Here is a 25,389-nt window from a genome sequence, read left to right as displayed (position 1 = left end):
GAGAAGGGATGGGTTCAACTATTCAAGAGCACATTTGGGAAAATGATTCAAAAGTCTTAAGTGTGTATAACATTAGACCAAATAATGCCCCTTCTAGGAGGGCACCCTTAGTAGATAGAGAGGAACACTAAGTTTTTATGCATAGTTATTCATTATCATTTAAAGGAGTCACCATATTGAAAGTGAGCAATACTTTATAGTAAGGAACTGATTTAATGCATTTTTATTGAGAAGTCATTGACCCTGACTAGATATTTCCACCTTGTGTACTGTAGTGTGTTTATCATTCCTGGTTCTTGCCCACAAAATGCCAATAGCCATCCATCAGCTAATACAAAAATGCCTTCCCCCTTGGTAAATTTCATTAGGGTGATAGTACTGCTGCTGGCAGGGAATCACTGGTAAATAAGAGATAGACATTCATATCAAAAATGCTCTGCAATCATTGAAAGAACACAGAAGAACACTTATTGATTTAAAAAGTCAGTTCACTATATTCTGCTCAACAAAAAACAAAAAGTCTGTAAGATAAGGATGTGAGAAGGCTGTTTTGATTAAAAATGTAAAAAAATGTATAGAAAATCTGGAAAGGCAATACTGTGTCAATACAGTGGTTATGTTTAAGCACTACTGTTATGGAATAATTATTTTAACTGTACTATTTGATGTTTTCCATGTTGTGTATTGGGCCATATACTTTTTAAGTTATTAAAAATGGATACAGTATCCTTAACAGAAACTATTCATTTGCCACCAATAAAAGCTGTCAACCAGGTAAGTGGGGATTGGTCTGATTTTCTGTGAACTAGTGGCTCTAAGATGTGTGGCAGGGATTCTGACCATGTTTGGGCACAGTCCTAGTTGCTTCCTGTGCTTTGCTGAAAAATCAAGAATCATGTATCAAATCCATGACAAATCCATCTCAGAAGGTTGAGCTTTGTCCAAGGAATGTGGTATCTCAGGGGAAGGAACATTGATAAAGTGATCTTCCAATTGTTATTTTTTAAAAAATTCTCTTAAAAAAGACAAAACACTCTTCTAAGACATTTAATGAGAAATGAAAAAGTTTTTGATAGAGGGCTGATCTGGTTATCAGTTACCAGCAGGGGGAGCCCAGAGTTTCTCTTTCCTAATTTTAAATGTGTGTGGTTTGTTAGGAACCTTCCAGCAATTGCTTGGAGACAGAGTCATCTTTCAAAAGCTGAAGGTACAACTTTAATGTCTCTAAAATCTTGGCATTTACTGTTCAGTACATATTTGATGATGAGGAGAATGGTATGACAATTGTGAATCCCCTGGGAAATGGGGGCTAAAAGCAAATGGAAGACTATGGTCTTCTCTTCAAGAAAGGTCCTCTCTCTGGCAGGACTGACCAAGGTAGAGTGGAAGTCGTGAGGGTAGCTCTGGGGTCTTTCTTCGGCTATTTCATATTCCTCTTATCCCATGCCCTAATTTGTGAAGTATCTCTGCACCTTTGCCTTGCTTCTGGCATCCAACCGAAACTTTGACTACAATATGGACACTAATTCTCTTTCCAAATTCTTTGTCACATTTCTCTTCTTCCTTTTCCCCTCTTCCTCTCTCACCACCATCATAATTATCAGCAGACTTTTATAGAGCAGCCAAAGTGTGTCAGGTGCTGAGATTTATGTGTATTATCTCATTTATTTTTCATAATACTCCATGAGGTAGGTATATTTTTATCTCTGTTTTACAGGCAAGGCACTGAAATTCACAGAGGATACTGCTAATTAGTGGTGATGATGGTAGAGTGATCATATTCATTTTTCATACCCTATTTTCAAAGTACTGACATGCCCCAGTGGATAATGGTGTGTTAAGTGGATACAACAAATTCTGCTGATTCCCTACCTGGCCAATTCCACTTCCCTCTCAGCTCAAAAGCCCTTTTGGGAATAAGCCTTACTATTAGTAAGTCCAGGTTTCATGAAAGACCAAAGAATGAGGAATCTTAAATCTCTGACATCATGTAACTATAGTATTATGTTATATACTATATATACATGATATACTATAATACCATATAGCTATACATATAGTATATATGCTATGTATATATAATAATATATATACTACATAATACTGTATAACTATGTATATATCTATATAGCATTAGGGTATACCTTCAGAAATCAAAGGATTGCTAGTAACCTTAGCTAGACCTAAGGTCTCCTGCTTCTTATTTCAAGCAATCCCTTCAACATCTCACAAATCTCTTCTGGGTTCAGGAAGGCATGTATGGAAAGGTAGACCCCTTTCTGTTTTCTCCAACACTCTGTTCCAGAATCCAACCTTGGGATTGAAGTGGCTAGGACAATAGTAGTTGTCAAATCCTACTGATCTTACTGAGGCTAAACAGTTTAAGAAAAATGATCCAGTAGTTGATTCATTTACAGAATTATTAGGATAATGTATGACTTATGTTGGTTTGTAGATAGTGGGAGAAAAATATAGGTGGGAAATCTTTTATTTCTGCCTTCACTAATATTCTATCAATATTAAGGTAAGGTGCATCTGTATCTCAGGAAGGAAATTACATATGAAAAATTGCACCTTACAGTTGATGAACTTTGCTAATTTGCATCATTTGTTGACTTATTACTGAATTACAAATACTGAATTAAACATTGTAAAACATTTATAATATACTCACAAGAAAACTGATGAATCACATACTATTACCATTTTATAGATGAGAAAGTTGAGGCACAGAGAGGTAAATTTACTTGTTGAGTAAGTGAAGCCTGGTTGACCCTAAAGCTATTGCTTCTTCACTACTATACTAATCTTCCTCCCAGGAGGCCCAGGGCCTCCTTTAGGAAGGAATTTTTGACAGTTTTTCCTTCAAGCAATGTTTTTAGAACTCATTCAACTCTATGAAGTTAGCCTCTTTCTATTTTATAAAGACAGGTTATTGGTTGCATAAAATTAGTTATATCCAGGAACCCTCTTGTAGTTCCGTGGTTTAAAATGCTATCTATCTATATTTGGCTGATTCCCAATTTATATTCCAACTATTATCTCTCTCCTGACTCCACTATTATGCAGACATTTCCCCTTGGATGTCTGATGTGCATCTTATGTGTATCTTAGGTGCCAAGTGGTGCAAACAGAGTTTTTCTTGTGTTTCATGCTACTCCCCAATCTATTCAATCTCAATGGTACTACTGCTTCTGCAGACACTTAGACAAAAATCCCAACTTTTCCCCTGCTTTTCAAATGCTCTGTCACTTTCAATACAATATCTAGCAGTCCTGTCTCTTCAATCTTCACAGATGTGACCCTCTTTGGTCACCTCCACCAATGATCTCTTGTCCAGTCATGATCATCTCTTGTTTAGATCTAGGCTGTGCAGGAGCCTTCTGCATGGCTTCCCTCTTTTAGTCTCCACTTTGCTGTAATCTGTTCTCCAACCAATAGCCCAAGTAATGCTTTAAAACCACACATCTCATTAAAATCCTCCTATGATTTCCCCTTCCTATTTAGATACCATTCAAATTTTCATCACAGAGAACAGGGTTCTCCAGCTGTATTCCTTTCACCATCCTCTCTCTCTTCTCTTTTCTGGATGCATGGACTTCCTTCCTGTCCTTCAAACATATGAGGTTTCTCATTTTGGGAACACAGAGTTTGCTGTTCTTTTTCTGGAATAATCTTCTTATGAGTCTGAGTACCAGGGCTACATCTTTTTCATTTAAGTCCTGTATCAAAATTTACTTTAATAGAGAATATTTTCTTAAATGCACCAAATTAAAATAACCACCCCAATACACAACCTTGTCCCATCCCTGGTTTATTTTCTTACTATTCTACATAATCTTATATTTTTATTTACTATATAGACAGGGAATTGTACCTTGATATATTTTCAATATTTGGAACAGTGCCCAGTACATACTCACAAAATTGATAAATTAGTAAATTTTATTTCTTTGAACATATCACAGAACTTGGTTTGGCCCATCATGAAGTATTAATATTAAATAAATGTTTAACCAGATATATTATCACCAAGGCACAGATCTAACATTTAATTTTTGGTTTGACTGTGGTGTGCATATACTGTATTGGACAAAGTTGATAGAAAAACAGATACAAGTGCATTTTCTGATGCAATTTTAATTTAGAAGATGTGAGTCTTACCTAATTTCATAATTATTAAGTTGCTTGATTGCATTCTTGGCTTCCAATTTATTTGAAAATGTTACAAATGCATATCCTCTATTGTTGCCATTAAAATCCATCATCATTCTCATTTCATAAATTTTACCAATCTATAAGTAATAGAAACAGAAAATTTCATGTTTATATACTCATACTTCTAAATAAACATGTGCACATATGTGTGTGCACGAACACATACACACCCATTCAGTGTTTTCTGAATTCTGCCCCCTGCCAGTATTTGGCATTTGCATCTCATGTGGAATTGTTTACATATTTTTATGCTTGGTTGATATTAATTATCTGACTCATGGGAAAAGTCAAGTTAAATAAAGAAAATATATACAAGTGGCATTTCAGCTTGAGTTAACCGAATATGTCTTGACAGAACAAATGACCTTTCATCACACAATTATCTGGAGATTTATGCAATGTCTTAAGAACCTGAAACCTCATTTGTCATCAGAAGTACAAGTTCTTTAATAGATTTGTCCATGTCTTCTAAATTGGCTTCTGAGGTCTCCATAGTTTGACCTTTACTTGGTCATACTCTATCATTGATATTTAAAACAAAGACCAGGAACACTCATTTGGGATCTTGCTAAACTATGTGGTTGCTGTATTTTTCCCCTGCCATGTCACTAATATAAACACAGGTGAGTTTCAGAGGATGGTCTGGGCAGTGCTGTAATTTTCTCAGTGTGTGGGCTGAGAAATGCAAATGCTAATCTCAATACAGCTGACACAGGGCCCGGACCTCCATGCCAGAAGAGCATTCACTCTGCCCCTGGCTGCAGCTACTCCTTCCTGCACCCCAAATGTTCTCTAGCCACCCAGACTCAGAAGTTCAGGCTGCTGTAAGAAGTGTGGCCCAAATAGGTGTGGGCAGAAGTATGGGGAGAAGTGTTATTAAGAGCACAGACCATCACCTTAGTTGTTGGTGGCCCCTCTGCTCAGTCTCACCACCCCCCAACTAAAGTACTCAGTGATGAACACATTTTTTTTTCTGTTTTTACTGGGGAAAAATGTGAGCATATTTCATTTGTGCTTCAGATATTTGGGGATGCTCATTTTCAGTTAAAGAATATAAAATTCTTATAGGGTTAGGTTCTCAAAAATTTGTCCATGTGCCAAGTGGGGTTGTATGTATAACATTAGGTGTAATTTTGAATCTGAGGTTGAATTACACACACATGTATGTGTGCACACACACATGATTGATTTTGGCATCTGTAGGACGAATTAAACTCTTATATTTACTAACTTTTCCTGAAATGTGCTTGCTGCTAAAAGCCACTTGGTAAATTACTAAAAATAAATTTTAATTTTGTATTCTCCCTTTTGAGTTTAGGAACAAAATATAATTTGGAATTAAAACTGAGAAAATTTATACCTTGCTAATTAAATAATGACATGGAGAAACCATGTTCTTAATCTTATTGCTCTTCATTTCATTAATAAGAAATTCAGACTTGTAGAAGAAAATTTTATTTAGTATGTATAGGCATATGTTTGAGCCATGAACAACATACACAATGTTATTATGTGAAAATGCTACACTTATAGAATTATATTAAACTGTCAAGTTGGAGTAATAACTTATTTTAAATAGACTGTTGTAGTGTTATTCTGGATTGATAGATGCATTGAAGTCAGATGGTCATATTAGTGGAGAGATCAGGGACAAGTTACAAATCTGAGAGTCATCAGCAATGATAGTGCCTATCAGTAACAGGACAAAGAGCTGAGTCAAAGCAACAATAAGGAGGAGATAGTCAACAAGGGCTAGGAAGGCTTTAACTTTGCCAATGAATGGCAGTTGGAAGAGAAACCATCATTGACCAGGAAGGACATGAGCAAAAGCCATGCAAAGAAAGTATTTTTCCCTTGAAAGGTAAGAAAAATTAAATATTAAATTTGGACTCACTTTTTCACATAATGGAATAAGTTCATCCTCAAAAAGATCTCGGGGAAGTTTTCCAATAAAGATCTCACAGCCCCTTTCTGGGGGTGCAGCATCCCAACCAGGTGGAGGGCCACCATATTTTCTTTGTCCATTTTCCTACAAATCCAGGAGGATGTATATGAAGAAGAGAAGAAAACAATAAAATCTTTAGTTTGGTTTCCTTTTTTTTTTTTTAATATCTTTCCACAATAAGGAACATTTATCATTCACAATATTTGAGTGGTTGGACAGCAAAAGGTAAAGACTCTTTTATGTGAATTATAATACCATGGTCTGTGCTTCAGAGACTTGCTTGAGATAAGTATTGCTAAAACTTGTAAAGTGCAATTATGTTTTTCTATTGTTATGTAAACCTGCCAAAGCCTAATTATCAAATGAGCCAACTATAATTTAAATCTAGGACTCTGATTTACATTGACAACTATGTAGAATAGTAGCAAAAGTCCTGGAACTGTACTGCTGGGCTCCATGGTTCATTGAGTGTGGAACCTTCACAAATGACTTAACTCCTCTAGACCTCAGTTTTCTTATATGCAAAGTGGAGGTAATATCAGATTTTGATTGGAGGAGATGATGTGTCAAATATGCACGGCCCTGCTCTTGGCCTGTGGTGTTTAACAGTTATTAATTCAATTTTGCCTTCTTGGATTTAGGTTGCTTCATAACTTTAGAAGATTTACAGTTGGAGAGGTGCAACGACTAATTTGGAGGGTAGCTAGTGAGGGGTTTGAATCTGTTTTCAAAGCTGACAAGATCCTGAGAAGTTTTTACTAATGTTGGCTCTTATGTGGTGAATAATGATGTTCTCAGCCCAAACGGAATTAGCTTCAACAACAACTTCTTCTTCTCCTTCTCCTTCTCCTCTCTTCCTCCTCCTTCTCCTCCTCCACCTCCTCCTCTTCCTCTTCCTCCTTCTTCATCTTTTGGGGAGGAGTAACAGTGGTGTTTTTCTGCAATGCTATCTTTGTTTTTCTGGAGGTTAAAGACCAAAGCAAAGTATGGGCCTAATCCACCACTATTGATCTGTAATAGTTCATTTGCTGGGGAAAGAAAAACAAATTACTTTGCACTTTGGCACAGTTAGAGTTCAGGTCATTACACTTTATTGTGATTTTTGGAGAAAAGGAAAATATAGGGACCAAAAATCAGCATTCTATTAACTTCACAATAAATATTTTAGGATGTTTTATGCTATAGAATGATACACGTTGTTGGAGAATAAACAGTAAAGTATAGAAGAAAAAGAAAAATGCCCCAATGTATCATTTTATTCCTCTTGAGAAGTAGTTACTGTTAAAAATTTCAGTTTGCTTTTCCAAATACTTTTCTATCTATACTTTTAGAAGATACATTAGTTTTTAAAAGATATTCTTTTGTGTGATAGCTATTGTGCTCCCAAGTCACTCTGAGATTATAACATACTGTCTTTCTAAAATACAAAAATTTCTGAAATTCTAAATATATCAAACCTCAAGAAATTTGGAAAAGGGCCTTTCAAAGGGCTACTGTAAAGATTAAACATAGCCATCTACTGTAAATACCGATCATATAAACAGCTAGTTGTGACAGACCCTGAAATGTGATCTTATTTACTGAATAAATATTTATTGAATTAAAAAATTTAGCATAAAGCGTTTTTAGTATCTCTTTTAACCATCTACACCAACTTGACTGTTTCTTAATTACTAAGTACCAGGATTGAACACAGGGGCAATTAAACACAGCCACATCCCCAGCCCTTTTAAAAAGTTTGCTTTTTATTTTGAGACAGAATCTCACTAAGTTGCATAGGGTCTCACTAAGTTTCTGACGCTGGCTTTGAACTCACAATCCTCCTGCCTCAGCCTCCTGGTCACTGTGATTACAGGTTGAGCCACCACATCTGGCCTTCTTATTTCATAAAGTTTGCACAAAGGCTGTTTGGATCACAGAATTTACATGATGTATATGGTCAGGACCTCTTTTTTATTCTCAATAATTTAATCATATTGCTTTAAATAATAAGATGAAAGATTGAACAGATGAGCATTCTATCTTGCCTTGATTATTTCTTGTTTCAGACAATTAGATATATTCATCTTACTGAACACTTAAAAAAGTTGGCTGTAGAATTCTTTTAATTCTTTTCTAACTCTATATTCTTACAGGATTATGCAGTAGAAAAACTGTGGTGTCACTGACAATCTAAGAATTTATATTTCAAGCTTTTAGAAAAAGCTCAACCAAGAATTTCCTAATAATATGAATTTGACATTTGTAGAAATAGTGAAGGTTTTAGTCATTGATTTTCCTATTTTCTAACAAATACCTACATAGTACTTACTACATGCCATCCTCATAATAATATTTTGTGTTGGGAATGATTTTTACCCTAGTTTACAGAAGGCATGAATTCCCTAGAGTAACATATTGAGCTAATATGGTTGTAGGGTAGAGAAGCCAGGATTAGGACCTAGGAAGTAGGCCTGGGTTTATTAACTTAATGTTGCTGCCTTGATATAGGGAAGCCTGAACTTTACCACACGTTCATACATTAAAATAGTCCTTATTTATGAAAAAGTTTATCATGTTAAATAGCAAACTCTCTGCTGCATTTAAGATTCTTTCCAATTTTCAGTCATCTTAAAACAGTAAATTTTGGGGAGAATATCTTACAGAGAGGCCAATCATAGTTCTCCATGGGTCATGTCTTTCCACTTGACTAATGATAATACATTTTGTGTTCATTTCTGTGTATCTTAGATGTCTGTAACATTCAATATATCATTGTAATAAATTTAGTATAAATTTGACAGTATTTCTACCTGTTTGGTTGAGGAAATCAAGCCCTCTTCCCATGATAGTCAAGTGGCTCTTTCAGAATTTCTGATTTGACAGGCTTCATCTGATAGTTTGAAAATAAAAAGGCAATGGGCAGATTGATCTTTCTAATTTTCCCTTCAACTTTCTTAATTGTTTTAATTGCTAAAATTGTCACCAAGCTATTTTGTGAATATTATGTATATAAGAGGATTCATTTGTTTTTAAGATAAAAATGGTTAAGAACGTTTATTAATTGTGTTTCTGTCGTTTCTATAAACACTTGAAAAAAATTCTCCAAGAATAGTCTTTGGGATTGCAAATAGTCTGACTGGTTCAGAGATGCCCTAAGTTCATGAAGGAGATGTGGAGGAGATGTGCTTGCTGAGCCAACCAGTGGGTTGGAATGCACCAGTAGTTAGAAATCCGGACCGATTTAAGACAGGCCCTGGGATTTAGTCATGGGGTTAGAATAGCTGTCCTTTACTCAGAAAGGACAGTTGGGCTCTGGATTGCTGGTATTGCAGTCCCTATTTTTATAGTTTAAGAGTTTAAAATAGATAAATTCCAATTATAACTGCTCTTTTCACTCCTGACTGATATCATTCCTATGGGATGCATTCTCCCAAGCAGCCCAAATGTATTAATAGTTCAGAGAAAGAATATAGATTTTTTTTAAATGAAAGGTTGTTTATTAAACTCTGAAACTTTTACTTTTCCAATCAAAGACTTAGGAACTTGTTTCTCTCTCTAGTCACAAAATTCAACTGTGCAAATTAAAAATTGAGGACCTGATTTTTAACTACAAATCCAGTGGCTTTATTTTAAATATTGAATGTTGAGCCTACCCAGTAACTCAGTTTGCATGTCAAGAGTATTTGGAAATCCCTCCTGTCATAGATATTTCAAATCCTTCATAATGAAGCCATAGAGTCTTAAAGATATTGTGGCTACCATCTTCTTGATCTTCAATAAAAGCAGACAGCCTTCTTTAATAGATCATTCTGGGTTATAAGGCTTAGCATGAAAATTGAAAAGACTGAGTTCATCTGGCCACCAGTCATCTGAATTTTTATATATTTGGGGAATCTGTGCAAAAAAAACCACCTTTTCTTGCAGAATTTTTAATTGCCAGATATTTGCTTTTCCAACTTCTCTTGCAACTGGGATGATCATGGATTTACAGTAAAATAAAATTGAATTCTGGTTCCAAAATCACAGTGGTGCAAACTTTAGTGTTGAGCATTCTGTAATGATGAATACATTTTCTTCTTACAATCTGTGATGTGTTTTGGGGTTTCATTCCTAAAAGCTCACCCTTGAATCTTGTTCTCTAAGTCCACAATTGCTATAACCTAATATTCTTTTAATAAACTGTTTCTACTTAATCAGACATAATTATCTTCTGTTATTTGCACTTAAAATTAACAACTACAAAACAACAGTTACAACATTACTCTATGTAAATTTATGAATACACAAATGGTATGCCTTTACACCAAGTACAAACAGAGAAACAACATGTATCCCATTTGTTTACAATAATAAAAAAAAAACAACAACAGTTAAATCTGGTTGAGTCAGGAACTGTGTTAGGTGTTCTATGTGTATTAATTTAAATAATTTTTTCAACAAACCCATGAGGATAAGGAACCGAAGGGATGGAATTAATCCAAATTCATATAAGTAGTGAGCAGCAGAGATAAAATCTGAATCCTAGGTCCATGTTCCTCATCAAGACATTACTGCTCTTTGGTTCTTGATTAACCCCATATACTCATTTCACAGATGAGAAAGCTCAGAGACATTACATGAGTTGTCCAAAGACAAAGTGGTTTAATTTATTGCAGAAAACACTAGAATAAGGGTTCCATGATTCTCAGGTGAACTTCATGGTGTATTTACCATCCAAAGTTGTGAAGACTTTCCTTTTCAGGTTTCCCAGATTCATAATTCTACACGCTGTGTGCTATTGCCTACTTCACCAGACATGGAGAGCAGATAGTAGCTTCCCCATACATGATCCCATTCATAAACTGGAAGGATATTAATTGACGAACACTCATTCAATCTGTTTTCTTCCTGAGCAGTAATTTCAATTTTTAATGGATCTTAGTGGTTCTCTTTGGTTCTTTATATTTTTCTTTCTCTCCAAAAGGGAAGAATTTGCATATTTTTCCTAACTAAAGTGCTTTCAGATGTTCTCCTATCTATTTTCCAATTAACTGGGTTTATGTTTGCTGCTGTTCCCTGCCAATTTATCAATGCTGGGTGGCATTTCTAGCCTTCACAGCTTGCCATACCCAAGACAGTGGTTCTGTGGTCAAACTGCTGAGGACGGTAATCAGAGTTGATACCAATACATTAAGAACATCTATTCAGATTGTGTGTGTTGTGGTTCCTGATTTTATACTAGGGATTCCTACTTATTAATTTGTGAGACTGACTAAAAGTTTTTATTGGGCATGATTTCAATTATATTCCATCTAGATTCCAGATCCCTTATGATGTGATGGGGTCTAAAGCAAGTCTAATGGGCCTTAAATAAAATCTACTGAAAAGACCCTCCTAGACGTGATTTTACATTGAGTCTTATGGAGATTTTGTTGCCTGAGAAGAACAGATGGTGCTACAGGGAATATTCATTTCATTGATTCTATATGAAGGATAATTCTCTGTTTTGTGTAATTTGTTCATTTTCACATCTTGTTAAAATTGGTGACATCATGGTGGCAAAATCTATTTTTATACTAGGAATTTTTAGTGAGCATAATTTATGTAACTTACATATTTATAGGCTCAGGAAGTCAGTGTTATTCTTAATAGCTGTTTTCTATAATCCTTATAAGGCATATGCAATATGAATACCAGATATTATTATCCTAAAAATAGACAATTGAAGTTCTGTCGCCTAGGTAAACAGTCCTAATATCATCCTTCTAGTTGTTTTATGGAAGCAAAATCAGTTATTTTGTGTGTCAAAATTTACACATTTAATAATAACATATTTTAATAGTTTTCTTTTACCTTTAAGGATTATGTATTACAAACTACCCCTTAGGGATTCTATATCTCAATGTTTGAAGCATTCAAAAACAAGCAGACTTTAAAAAGTAACTTGCATTTTATAAAGCTTTATCATGTAAGTTTTTGCCATTCACATGGGATATCAAGAATACATGAAATTGAAATCAGAAAACATTGATATGCATAGTTGTTTAAATGAAGGGAAAAGTAAAATGCCAGCTCACTACTAAGACTCTGCTGGGGTTGGGGTTGTAACTCAGTGGTAGAGCACTTCTCTAGCTTATGTGAGGCACTGGGTTTGATCCTCACTACCAAATAAAAATAAATGAATAAAATAAAGGTATTGTGTCCATCTATGACTAAAAAATATATTTAAAAAAGACTCTCTGTTTATGTTTTCCAGTGAGGTTTGCATAATGATGGACTGTGGAACACATATTTTCTTCCAGAGACTAGGAGTTGCTGTGCTCATGTTCACCTCTGGCTCTATACATGTGTCTCAACAGTTCCACATGTACAGGAGCCTTTAAAGTGCACTTAAGAAATCACTAGGTGAAAACTTTGGTGATATGTTTTTGCTTTTGGGTATTGGAATATGTAATCTATCAAATAAACCCACCTAACTTTTTATATATACTTACAGATACAGTTTGCCTTTTTGGATTAACTAATACTATTAAAGCAGATGAAGATCTCATTAAGTTATATAAAACTGTCCACAGGTGGATAAAGACATAAGGAACATCTGGTTTGGATGATTGCTTTCCTGTCTTTTCCTACTTCAACATCTGCCAAGGGTAATCTCATCTACTGCACTTGGATTTTGGCATGCAAAGAATTTCATATAGTCATTGTTCTCTTTATTATATCCCCATGGATTTTAATTTTTCATAAGCCGAGGGACCTGGCAAGACATTCAATCCCTTCTTTCATTTCTTCATCTATAAAATAAAAGTTAGGTTTACTAGGTGTTTGCAATAGTCCTGTGGGGTGCTAGGATGCTGGTGAAAGGGAGGCTGACTTTGATGCCATATTTAAATGAGGAAAAATGTTCATAGGATGTTTTGTGAGTTAATTAATGGAAGCCTTACAGGTAATGTTGTTGGAATTTTAAAAATTTGTGTATCTCTGTTTGAAAATTTGTATCTACTTGACATCTTTTTACTTAACGACTTTCTTTGCATTGATTCACTGTTGAAGAAACATATTGTATCTATGTATATATGTATATATAATAGTATATTATATATGTGAATATAGTAAAAGATTAATGCATATAGGACATATACATTATATATATAGAGAGAATATCCATATATCATTATCATTTCTCACAAATGAAAGGTAATTATAAAAACAGTTATGAAAAAGGAAAATTGTGATTCTCTTCTAACTAGATACTGTTGTCTACTAAAAGTTCTGAGCCCTTGTCCTACTCTCTTTATTTAAAAAGATTAGCAGGGACTAGGGGATTGTTTAAAACATGACTCCAACTGCTAACTTTTGTCATCAGAAAGTCTGAAGAAGTATTGAGAGTGGATTAATTCTCTCAGTATATGATTCAAAGTTCCTTAATGCTGTGGTGGTGCACCATTTAACATCTTCTCAGTTCCCTGCCCAGCACATCTGAAATAATGTTCTAAAGGATCTCAGATGCTGAAGTTCTTGATGGCACAGCTCATGATCTCACTAATTTCTCTGCCTAGCTATGTTTGAAAGCTGTCTTTACATCTCATAATGGTATGCTTTAAACTCCAAAGATGGAGTCACTTATTTTTGGTTTCTGATCAGAATTAACAAGTAGATATCACTTATAAAAACCCTGAAGTTGCCTGCAAGCAGAGTCCAAACATCCCGTCATGCTGCTTCATATTTGGTTTATGAGGTTTACATTAGTTTCTAATCTGATAAATAGAAAATCTTTGTGCTAGAAATTTAAGGGAATGTACCATAACGCACACAATTCTACAAGATTTTGGATCTTACATTGAAGATCTCTTATGCCAACTCTCTATTACGCTATTTGGGGAGAAATGTATTGCTATTTGAAAATAGCTTCTGGAACCCATTTCTGTGGATGATGAAATTCACAAAAATATTGGGCACATGCACTCTCCTTAATTGGATCCTTCATTTGGAGTCTTCTAGACCACACTAGGAAAATGTTTGGCTAGGAAAAAGCAAGGTTTCTTCTGCACTTTAAAATAAAGTTGGCCCATGAGTAGCTGGGGCGATAAGCTTGGGGAAGCATGCATCTGTGATGATCTACTGGTCCCATCTTGTTCTCAGGCTTATTGCTACCTATTTAAAGAATTGGTATCCATGTACTTGGTGAATGACCTAAGTCCTTGGATAGCAGGTGGTGAGAACAGGCAATAGAAGAAAAAGGACCCAGAAGCTATATTTTGCCATGAAGTCAAATTCCTATTTCTGTTCCTAAAATATTTTTTTGTGCAGTGGTTGGAAAAAACTGTCAGTGTACAGTGTTTTTCCATCTGCTTCTCTCTGGGGCCAGTCCAGATGAAACCAATTAGTAAACTCGGGATCCTAAAGTTACTTATTGTTTTAATTCTATTAGTTGTACTCTCCTGTTGAATTGATTTCTTTATTGTTATTTAATGCTCTTGTCTCTTTTTAGTTTTTTTTTTTTAAACTTGAGTGCATTTTATCTGATAAACGTATATCTACTCCCTCTGTCTTTGCTTCCCATTTGCATGGAATATCTTTTGCCATCCCTTCACTACTAAAAGTTCTGAGCCCTTCATGTGCGTGTCCTTACAGGTGAAGAGAGTCTCTTGTAGGCAGCATATAGCTGGGTCTTGTTTTTTCTCATCCACTCATTCATTCTGTATCTTTTAATTGGAGAATTAAATCTAACTTGAAGGCCATTATTAATGGGTAAAGATTTACTACTACCATTTTGTTAATTGTTTTCCGGTTGTTTTGTAGGTCTATTATTCCCTTTTCCCTCTTGCCGTCTTCTTTTTGGTTAAGTGATTTTCTTTAGTAGTATGTTTTGCTTTCTTGGCTTTAAAAAAAGTGTATTATAATTTTTTGCTTTGTGGTTACCATGAGGCTTACAAACAGCATCTTGTAGTTATGACAGGTTATTATAGACTGGTAAGAAGTTAACTTCGATTATGTAAAAAGAAAGAAGGAAAGAAAGAAAACTACTTTTGTGTGTTTGTGTGAGAGAGAGAGAGAGAGAGAGAGAGAGAGAGAGAGAGAGAGAGAGAGAGAGAGAGAGACTGGGAATTGGGGATTGAACCCAGAGCCTGGTACAGGCTAGGCAAGTCCTCTACCATGGAACCACACCCCCAGCCTTTTGAGACTAAATGAGACAGCATCTCATTTAGTTTCCCAGGCTGAACTCAAACTTATGACTCTCTTGCCTCAGTCTCCCAAGTGGCTGGAATTATAGACATGCTCCAGGCCCAGTTCAAATTTCAATTCTTTAACCCCTTCCCCCATTTTGAATTTTTGATGTCACAATTTGCATCTTATTATATATGCCATAACAAATTATTATAGTTACCATTTTTAATAGTTTTGTCTTTTACTCTTTCTTTTTTTTCTTTTTTAGTTGTCAATGGATCCTTATTTTATTTATTTAGATGCCGTGCTGAGATGTCTTTTACTCTTCATACTAAAGATATTAGTGGTTTACATATCATGATTATAATATTAGAGTATTCTGAATTTGTCCGGATCTTTAGTTTTCCCAGTGAGTTTTATACCTTTAGATGTTTTCGTGTTACTCATTAGTGTTCTTTTTTTTTTTTTTTTTGTCTTTTCAGAATTCCCTTTAACATTTCTTGTATCACAAGCCTGGTGGTGATGAATTCCCTCTGCTTTTATTTGTCTAGGAAAGTCTATCTCATTTTCATTTCTGAAGGATAGTTTTGCTAGATATAGTATTCATCACAGCATTATTTTTTTCCTTCAGAATTTTGAATATATTATCTTATTTCCTCTAGTCTGTAAGTTTTCTGCCTTGAAGTCTGTAGCTAGGCATCCTGAAACTCCCTTATATTTTATTTGCTTCTTTTCTGTAGCTGCTTTCCAGGAACTTCTGTTTGTCTTTGACCTTTGACAATTTGATAGGTCCAATTAAAATTACTAATGTATATTAGGCCAGACCAGAGAAGGGTAATTAATTTAGGTGGATTTACCTTTACCATAAGAAGGGGATTGGTATTCTATTCAGACTTATGTTGTTCTAGTGCCGTCCTCTGTACTTTATGGCTTGTATGTATTTGTTGAAGAGTTGAACAAATTAGAATCAAAACAGTTGTACTGAAACTCCCCATAAGAGAGAATGCATGGGAAGCAAAGTTGAGGGATGGGAATTAAAGAATGTATTTTGTTCTTAGCTTGAGGGGACTGTTCCCAGGAAACTAGCTTCATGTCTGCTTAATAAAGGATGGATAAATGAAATCCACTTAAATCTCTTATTTATCTGTTGTAATCTTTCTAGATCTTTGAAATTAAAACTCATAAATATCTTTACTTCTCAAAGGTCATGCATTTTACAAATATTTGGAAAAGGAGTGGTCCCCTCTGCCAAGGATGTTGATATCTCCTTGACTGCAAGGTTTGCTTTCTCCTGTAAGTCTTAGCTTCAATGTCATCTTTTTTGAAGAAGGTCACCTGAAATTCTCTGTCTCACAACCTGGTTTATGATATTCCAGGCACTTATAATCTATAATTATTTTATTTATTTGTTTACTTTCTATCTTCCCTATGAAAATTATCTCCACAAAGGCAGAAACCATGTTTTTCTTTGGGGAATCAATAAAGGCATTGATAAATGAATGAATGAGGTTGGTGCTTAAGTTGGCAAGGATGTGTAGGATAAGAAGGATACACCTACTTATTTTAAGGACGCTTAAACACTTTTATAGGGCCTTATACAGAAGAACATACTCATATTTTGTGTTACTTTTACTCTATTGTTTATTAAAGACTGACATATTGATTCCCATTTTAATTTTTTTTTTTTTTTGGTGGTGGTGGTCTGAGGATTGAACAAGCACTCTACCAACTGAGCTATATCCCCAGCCCATTTAAAATTCTTGATAAGTTACTTTTCATCCCATCAACTTTACATCCACTTTGGGTCAGGCAATACATTTTATGCTTCTATAATCTCAAGACCCAGCACTAACGCATTGGTTTCAATAATGTAGACCAAGGAAACAAGCAGATAAACAAAGTAAAAAAAAAGTCTTGATGTTTATTTAGGGCAACTATTGGTGTAATAATGCAATAGGAGCCTGGTGCAGTGGCACATACCCATAATCCTAGAAATTTGGGAGGCTGAGGCAGGAGACTCACAAATTCAAGGTCAGCCTCAGCAACTTAGTGAGGGCCTAAGTGACTTAGTGAGAACTTGTCTCAAAATAAAAAGATAAAAGGGTTGGGGATGTAGCTCAGTGGTAAAGTGCCCCTGGGTTTATCCCCAGTACAAAAATAAATGAATAAAAAGAAGAATGCAATCATCATAGTTCATAAACATTGACTGGATCATAATGATTTTTAGAAAATAGATTATAAAATAGCACAATTGAACAAGTAATGCTAATACACACTGTATTTTAAATCATGTAAAAATAATATATGATAATAATCCCGAGTCTACTTTTAAAAAGTATTCAAACCACTTGAGGGATATTTATTAGACATAAATTTGGCTTTAGTAGTAGTAGGGTTAAAATTAATGCAAACTGACCCCACATTGGGTAGAAAGTTTTCTGAATATGCTCATCTATGAGTATGTACTTTCCTGGGTTTAAGGAGAAAACCCCAGGGGGAGGAAGCATCACACACCAGAGTTTATGACCCACACCATTAATACATTCTTGTGATAAGGACCATAATAATATATTTTTTCTTTGATTCTCAAAGAAACATATGATAGCTTTGGAAAGTACAATTAGAAAATTAGAAAAAAAAATAAACCCGTACAAATAATTCCATTACCCAGAGACAAAACACATTGTAGCACAATACCCAAGTATTTCTACATGGCATAGTACAACTATAAAGTTTAAACTTGAACTTGTAAATTTTATCAATACTATTTATGTGAAGGCCTTCTATACACAGGGTACTGCATTGAGTTTCTTCTATTCTCTAAAGTACTTTGATGGAAGTTCTCAGCTATCAATATTCAAAGATATTCAATTATAAAAAAATCACAAAACTTTTAAATCCTCAAAGGTACACATTATTGTGTCAGTTGCCATGTAAAGGATTGGCTTGTATTAAGTAACTTGAAAAATTCTATTTTTGATAGCTGTACTTGTCTTGCTAGTGATGAGAGGACAACTTTGTCATCCTGTTTTTGAATTTTTGTTCTGGAAAAATCTAATGTTTAATTTCAGAGACTGCAAAGATAAATCATAGAAGTAAATTGACCAAACCATAACTTAGCAAATACCACAAAATTCTACACCATTACCTTAGGGGTATACTTCTTGAATTGTATTAAGATTTTTCTTCATTTTTGCATGGCGATGTTTTAAAAAGTAAATCTGATTCTGATGTTGATGTTGCCTCCTTTATTTGATCATATTAATCGTTAGTCTTTGTTCTAATCCTGAGTAGAAAGACTGAAGAAGACTGAAGGCCTTTTCTATGTCACCCAGTTTGAGACTATATCTTCACACGTCTGGTCCACTTTTTCAACCAAATAGTCTGCTGACTCCACTGACTTATAACTAGATTCAGAAGATACTAGAACCACAGATTCATGGCCTGTAGAGTAGAGGAGGACCTAGCTGATTTTTTGGGAAATTAAGGCCTAAAGCAGTCAAGTCCCTTATTCAAGATCATACAACTTGTATATGGTAGGGAACAGGTTAGATTATAGCCCTTCTGATTTTAAAATTTGAGTGATTTTCCACATTTTGCAGTCAATATCAGGAAGTATTTTTCAATTCACTTGAAACTAATTTTATGTGTATTTACATTTTGATTAGAGGTTTTAAATCTAAATAATTGTTATTTAGAATTTTAGGCTTCCATGTTACTAAAGAATTTCTGATCTAATAGTCATTCTATTAACAAATATTACTTAAAATAAATCACATTACAAAGTTTAGCTGTGTTATTTAGGGTTTGTTAAAATTTCAATAAATTTTTATCCATAGTTGACTTTTTAAAGTTTCACTTAAGTCAAAGGAGAAGCTGATGTTTCTTGTTCCAAGACAATAAAAGTCAAATTATTTTCTTTCGAATTATTTTTAAACCATTAGTAAACTTTAACTGTTTTTATCTCCAAAAATAATGTGCTTCAAAATAATGAGTGATAAAAATTTTTATACAGCTTTCCTCTAAAAGAAATTTTATAATTGATTGAGGCAGTTCTGTAGATTTTATAGTCTACAAAACAAATGTATTTAACTTTTAAAAGCCTCTGCTCAGGTGCAGTTAGTTGAAAAGAAGGTTGCTTCCACTTGTATGATTGAAGAACTTCAGAGGAGTTTTTGGAGTCTACACAGAGATGTTCAGAGGTGACTGCTGTTGTATTAAATCTCCATCTCTCTGCACGGTAGGGATTGTGGGGTGTCCTTCCCTTTGCCTATACTAGGGAAAAGGAGTTAAGAAAAGTGTTCAGGCAAATGGATATTTGCCCTTTTATCTGGGGAACATACCAGGACGTGTGGGAACACACTTGCTCCCGAGATATCTAAAGGTAAGCTGTCAGGTGGCCTACTGCCCTGACATGGGCCAGGGGAGCAGCTGCTTTGTGTTGCCTGGGCTTCCAGTTTACTGGCTCAATGAGTATGTCTAGGGAAGTGGCTACCTGTGGAACTCCTCTGTTGTCTTCCTTTCCAAGAGGGCTGCCTGGTGTCAAAACACAAAGAGCTGAGCTCAACAAAGAGACTGAGGTTGGGAAAAGTGCAGCCAGATGAAAGACCCTGGCTGTGGGATGGAGAGCATCTCTGACAATCCTACATAGTAACCCACAGCTTTCAATATCTATAAGGCCCAGAGAGCCCAGCACCAGAATTAGTCAAGGAAGAACTTTCCTTTCTTCTCCTGTTCTCTTCTCCCTCCCTTCTGTTCAACTCCTAGTCAGAAACTGCAGTTAGCAAACTGGCATTGGGAGAGTAAAGCATAAAGCAGGAAAATGGAAAAAACACCATCCATTCTGACAAACATGGAAAAGGGAAATGGTGTTAAGTTCATTCAGATGAAGAATATAAATAACTTGGAGCATTGTATTACATATAATGAAGCATGTCATGATTTGTAGAACTGGTGAAACAAATTATATATTTTGAAACAATCTTACAAAAGAACATCTAGTAAAAGATACTGTTGCATATTTTATGGTTAAGCACATATAATATTTATATTCATGATAGTATCTAGATTTAAGTTGGAAAAGTATGGATGAAAGACAAGAGTTGAGGACTTAAAATACTTTTTCTTACTATAAAAATAACATTATTTATTCAACTAAATAATTATATGTTTCTAACACAGGTTTTCAATGCAGCATTAGTTCTCTAAAGGAAGTCATTATAATGACAATAATAATATACAGATAATTCTTAATACAGTTTTAAGATTGTGGCCTTTTTAGTTTTATTTAAAAAATTTTATTAGTGCATTATGGTTATATGTAATATTGGGCTTCATTTTGACATAATGATACATGCATGGAATATAATTTGCTCCAATTCAGCCCTAGGACTTACCCCTTTCTCTTCAGTTCTCCCTCCCCTGATTGCTTTCCTCTACTCCACTGGTCCTTCTTCTATTTATTTATAATTTTTTAAATTATTGCATTATAGATATTCATTAAGGCAAAATTCACTGTGGCATATTCATTATGTCCATAAGATAGTTTATTTAGAACACAGGCAAAATTTAGTGTTTTATATTCTAGGCTGGATGGGCAGGTATTCTGAGAAAACAAACTGGAATAGGTAGGCTGCCAAAAGTTCATTTCTTGACTCCATGCCCACAAATCCTTTTATATCTGCAGTGATCTTTTTTGGAAACTAAGGCTATTTCCTCAGACATTTTCTCTTGCTGATTCCTGAAATACTAGTTTAGTTCTGCTTCATCAAGAAATGGGAAATTCCACCTGCCTTTTCATATTCTAAAATGTTCTTTCAAAACTGTGGTAGTCTGTATGACTGTGGATACCAACTCTGTTTTTAAGTGAGAAGATAAAGTTGAGTGGATAACCTAGAATAGAAGGCCTATCAACACAGAAATTAAAGGATGCAGTTTTCTTCTGTTTTGGAAAAGGACAGCCATGTGAAGAGTTACACAAGTTCATGGTTTGCATCTGAGGACCACTAATATTCCCACCACTGTGTGAATTCAGTGGTGAGTCTCAGCAGATGTCAAAAGGAGTGCCTACCTGGACCAAGCTATATCCCGTGCGCTGGACCAGTGCGCGGAGGGCTGCTTCCTTCTGGGTGCCGCTCAATCCGTCCCCGGATTTGTGATTTGATTCCATTGAGAGTGATTATCAGCAAAAAATCAGGTTAATTAGGGTAGCTCACTGAAACCAAATTTAAGATAAATTAAGTAAATCACTGTAACCAAGTCCAAACTTGTCCTTCTGATGAAGAACATCTTTAGGAAACATTCTCTACAAATGAGTCATTGAGGTTAGAGCAACTAACAGCCACACACAAACAAAGCAGGTGACTAAATGTACTCATTAAGAATAGGGTGCTTAAAAATGTTAAGTATAGTTGAAACTTAGAAGGTGAAAATGAGTGGTATTCCTTCTCCTGTTAGGATGCATATCAGTAATTCTCAATCTAGTTACCTTAGGATATCACCAAATAGTCAAGAACAAATGAATTCACATCAATTAGAAGAATATGGAGAGCCAGGCATGGTGGTGTAAACCTATAATCCCAGTGACTTAGAAGGCTAAGGCAAGAGGATTGCAAATTTGAGGCCAGCCTTAGCAACTTAGCAAGACCATGTCTCAAGGGCAGAAATAAAGAGGGCTGGGGTTGTGGCTCAGTGGTAAAGTGCTCCTGGGTTCAATGCCCAGTACCAAAAAAAAAGAAGGTTGGTCCTCACAGATGGGAAACAGGGCACTCTGTCTACATCAAATCAGCAAAGAATAGACATCAGAATTCTGAGATTGAGCTTCCTTTATCTATTCTACCTGTTTCCTAAGATACTTGTCTACTTATTTTCCAAAGGCAAACTTTTAGAGGAGACTGTGCTGGTGAGAGATATACAGAAGCCACATATGGTACACAGGGTACATGATGAAAATGTGGCATGGATTTTAACAAAACAGGAACAATGGATCCTTTGGAGGAGGTGTTGGAAGGGCCTACCAACACCTAGATCACGTATGACCTACACAACTCAACTCTTTGCAGAGTCTAGGAAATGATGAAAGTTTACATAGGTCCTCTGAGTGTATGTACATATAATTTCAGATTTGGTTGTCTATACTTTCTGTTGGGGAATATGATTTGAATCCTATTCCAAACATGATGGTTGTTGTTCAAATTCACAGGTTCCAGGACAAGTTAATGGCTATTCTGAAGGTTCCAGGCTGTGATGGAGTGAGGCTCTAGAGGTTACCAGGAACATAGGGTGAAAGCCATCAGGGCAAGAGTATAAAAAGCTCAGTGAAGGTTTTATGCTGGGATTTTACTCTGCTTAATGTACTCTGCTGCCCAGGATAGAAGAATGTGTTTTATAATAATTTGGACAAAATGGAACTCTAATGTATTTGACTATAGGTCCTTTTGAAAAATTCTTTTCAAAATGCACTGAGATTTCCTATATTGATTTTCATAATCATTCATAAAGCACTGTATAAACTATTAATAATATAGAAAACTGTCAAAAATCGAGTGACAGAAGAAAAAAAGTGAAACTATTTTAGAAAAAAATGCAGCTTCTAGGAATTGTTACTAAAATTATTATTACTTAAGTAATAGACTAGTAATAAAATATTACTTGTAGTATTGCTAGTATTAAGATTATCAATAGTAGCAATAATGCTATTACTAGTAATAATAGCAACGGGTATCCTATTACTAAGGTGATAGAATATAAAACCCTACCAACTAATCAACAGGAATTATTTAGAACACAATATTTTCAACATACTTTAGGAAGCCAAAGGAAAACTTGCAAAACTTCCAGAGGAAGAATATTCATTAGCTTTTTAGGGAAAGAACTGTGTCAGTGTCATTTTTTGCAGATGAGCATGACCATTTCGTGACCTTTCTGATAATTTTGCTTACTCTTTCTTGACCCAGGTCAATTCAGTTTGTATTCACTCATTCTCTTAAGAAGTGTTCAGTTAGTGCTCTCTGTATGCTGACTCCACTCTCTGCCCAGCTGTAGGGTACTGTGTTTCATAGGCAATCTGCTAACTCAGTAGGTTAACATACCAGTTTCAGTGTCTACACTTTGCAAAAGTTTTTTCTTTTCTTTTTTAATCTTGATTTTGTGTCTTGTGAAGGACAGAATGGAATTTCTTTCTAATAGTGATGATTTGATATACGTGTAGCAACTGGGGTTGGGACAAGGACCTTTACTGACACATTTGGATTCTAAAATATAGTGTAAATTGAGACCTGTATTCAGTTTATAATCCTAAAGTGCTGGTGAATACAGGCTTAGGGATCTCTATGAGATAATATAAATCTTCTTAAAACAGATAAATAAAACTAAGAAAAGCATTTTTGAAGATTTATAAAGAAAACTACCTTTAAGACAAAATCTAACTCTTGTACTTTTTCCAAATGTTACTAAACTGTTTCTTCACTAGATGTTCTCAAACTCTCCCACTGTGCTGATTTAACTTGCAAGAGAAGGAGGCTATGGATGGGTGTGAAATAAACCTTTATTTCTGTATGTGATACAGCTCTTTGAAGGCAAAGTCTGTAATCTTTTGCCAAGTTCCAGATTTGCTCTTTGCTGAACTTCATCTTTTCCATCAAAAGATAACAGTTCATGGTGACATGACAAGTTTGCTTTTGCAAAACCTACCTGTCTTTTTTGTTAATAATTACTAAAGGTGATTAAAGGTCTTTTGATATCAGAAAGGTCTTTTGATTACATATGAGTTAACTCCGAGTTATTGAGACAATTTGTGTAACATTTGAATTTAGTCTCAAGTCATTAAAATCAAGACATGGAAATAAAGTTCAGAATTTGCTAACAAGGTGCTTGAAGGGTTAGGGGTATATATAGCTCAGGGGTAGAGTGCTTGCCTAGCATATATGAGGCCCTGGGTTCACTCCCCAGTACTATAACAACAACCACAAAACAAATCAAAAAGACACTGGATATTCAGTTTTTATTCCTCCAAAACAATGTTCTCTCTCACTCTTGACCAAATCTAAGGGGTAAACTTGAATCCCAGATAAATTTTTTTTAAGCAAATCAAACTTTTGTTAAAAATCTTGGTCAGCATTTGAGATTAAATTTGTTTTGCTCAACATAAAGAAAATCTTGGTCAATTTGAAATGAAGGTTTTGCAATACATTTTCTAATTTAGTGTCAGCTGTAAATGCTTCGGATCTGAGAATATTGCACTTTGAAAGAGTAATTCCCAATGTAATATATTGAGGTAACAGAATCCAAAACCTATACATATGAGGCACTGGAGGTAGAGGAAAGCACCAATGAGTATCTATTACTTATTAATTTAAAATTTACTAAGTATCTACCATCTTCCAGGAATTTTTGAGACACTGAGGATATGGCAGAGAATAAAACAGACCCTTCCCACAAACTTCTCTGAGAGTTTCATAACAAGTGGAAGAAACAATAAATAATAAAATCAATAAGTAAAATAGAGTGGTAGTATATTTTTTTCTCCTCAGAAATTATCAAAGTGTCAAAAAGGAATATTTACAATGTGTTCATTGGTGGGTGAACACTTGGAAATTGTCCTATTAAAGTGAATTTGGGAAGAGACCTGGGTGAAGAGAGAGTTACCGGATAGAGTGTTCTAGACAGAGAGCCTACCCAGAGTAAGGACTGGGGCGGGAGTGCCTTGATGGAACACAGGGGCCAGTGTGGTAGAGGATGAGGCTCAGTAAAGAGGAGAGAAGAAGGAGTTAGGTTAGAGAGAAAATCAGGCCAGATCACGGTGGAACTTGTCAGTCACAGTAAGGACTTTGGCTCTTAGACAAGAGTTCACTTATGTTCTAACAGGATTGTTGTGACTGTTGAGAATATATGGAAGTGAGAAGAACTGGCTGGGATCAGGATGAGACCAGAGAGGCAAGTAATGCAAATACAGGGGCTAGTCCTGTTTTTATTTAAAATTTAACTCTTTGATTCATTATGAATTATTTTTGCATTGGTTTGATTTAAAAATATTGCATTAATATATCATTTGTCTTGATTACTGAGTTTTTGGATGTCCCTTTAAATTTTCCTCTGGA

General features: G+C 35.1%; 1 protein-coding gene across 1 annotated transcript in view; it reads right to left on the bottom strand.

Moving 5' to 3' along the window:
- The window catches only part of A1CF (APOBEC1 complementation factor), a 79,944-nt gene that overhangs the window by 35,557 nt on the left and 18,998 nt on the right, over positions 1–25,389 (bottom strand). Inside the window, exons 2-4 of the mRNA XM_079138375.1 lie at positions 21,363–21,506; positions 6,113–6,247; positions 4,165–4,295 (exon numbers count right to left, since the gene is read on the bottom strand). Coding sequence (XP_078994501.1) covers positions 4,165–4,295; positions 6,113–6,247; positions 21,363–21,461 — 365 coding nt within the window. The 5' untranslated portion in view covers positions 21,462–21,506. The remainder of the gene's footprint in view (positions 1–4,164; positions 4,296–6,112; positions 6,248–21,362; positions 21,507–25,389) is intronic.

Source organism: Sciurus vulgaris, assembly GCF_902686455.1.
Source record: "Sciurus vulgaris genome assembly, chromosome: 4".
Classification (NCBI taxonomy): Eukaryota; Metazoa; Chordata; class Mammalia; order Rodentia; family Sciuridae; genus Sciurus; species Sciurus vulgaris.
The sequence above is the reverse complement of the archived record's forward strand: the minus strand, read 5'-3'. Positions and strand labels throughout refer to the sequence as shown.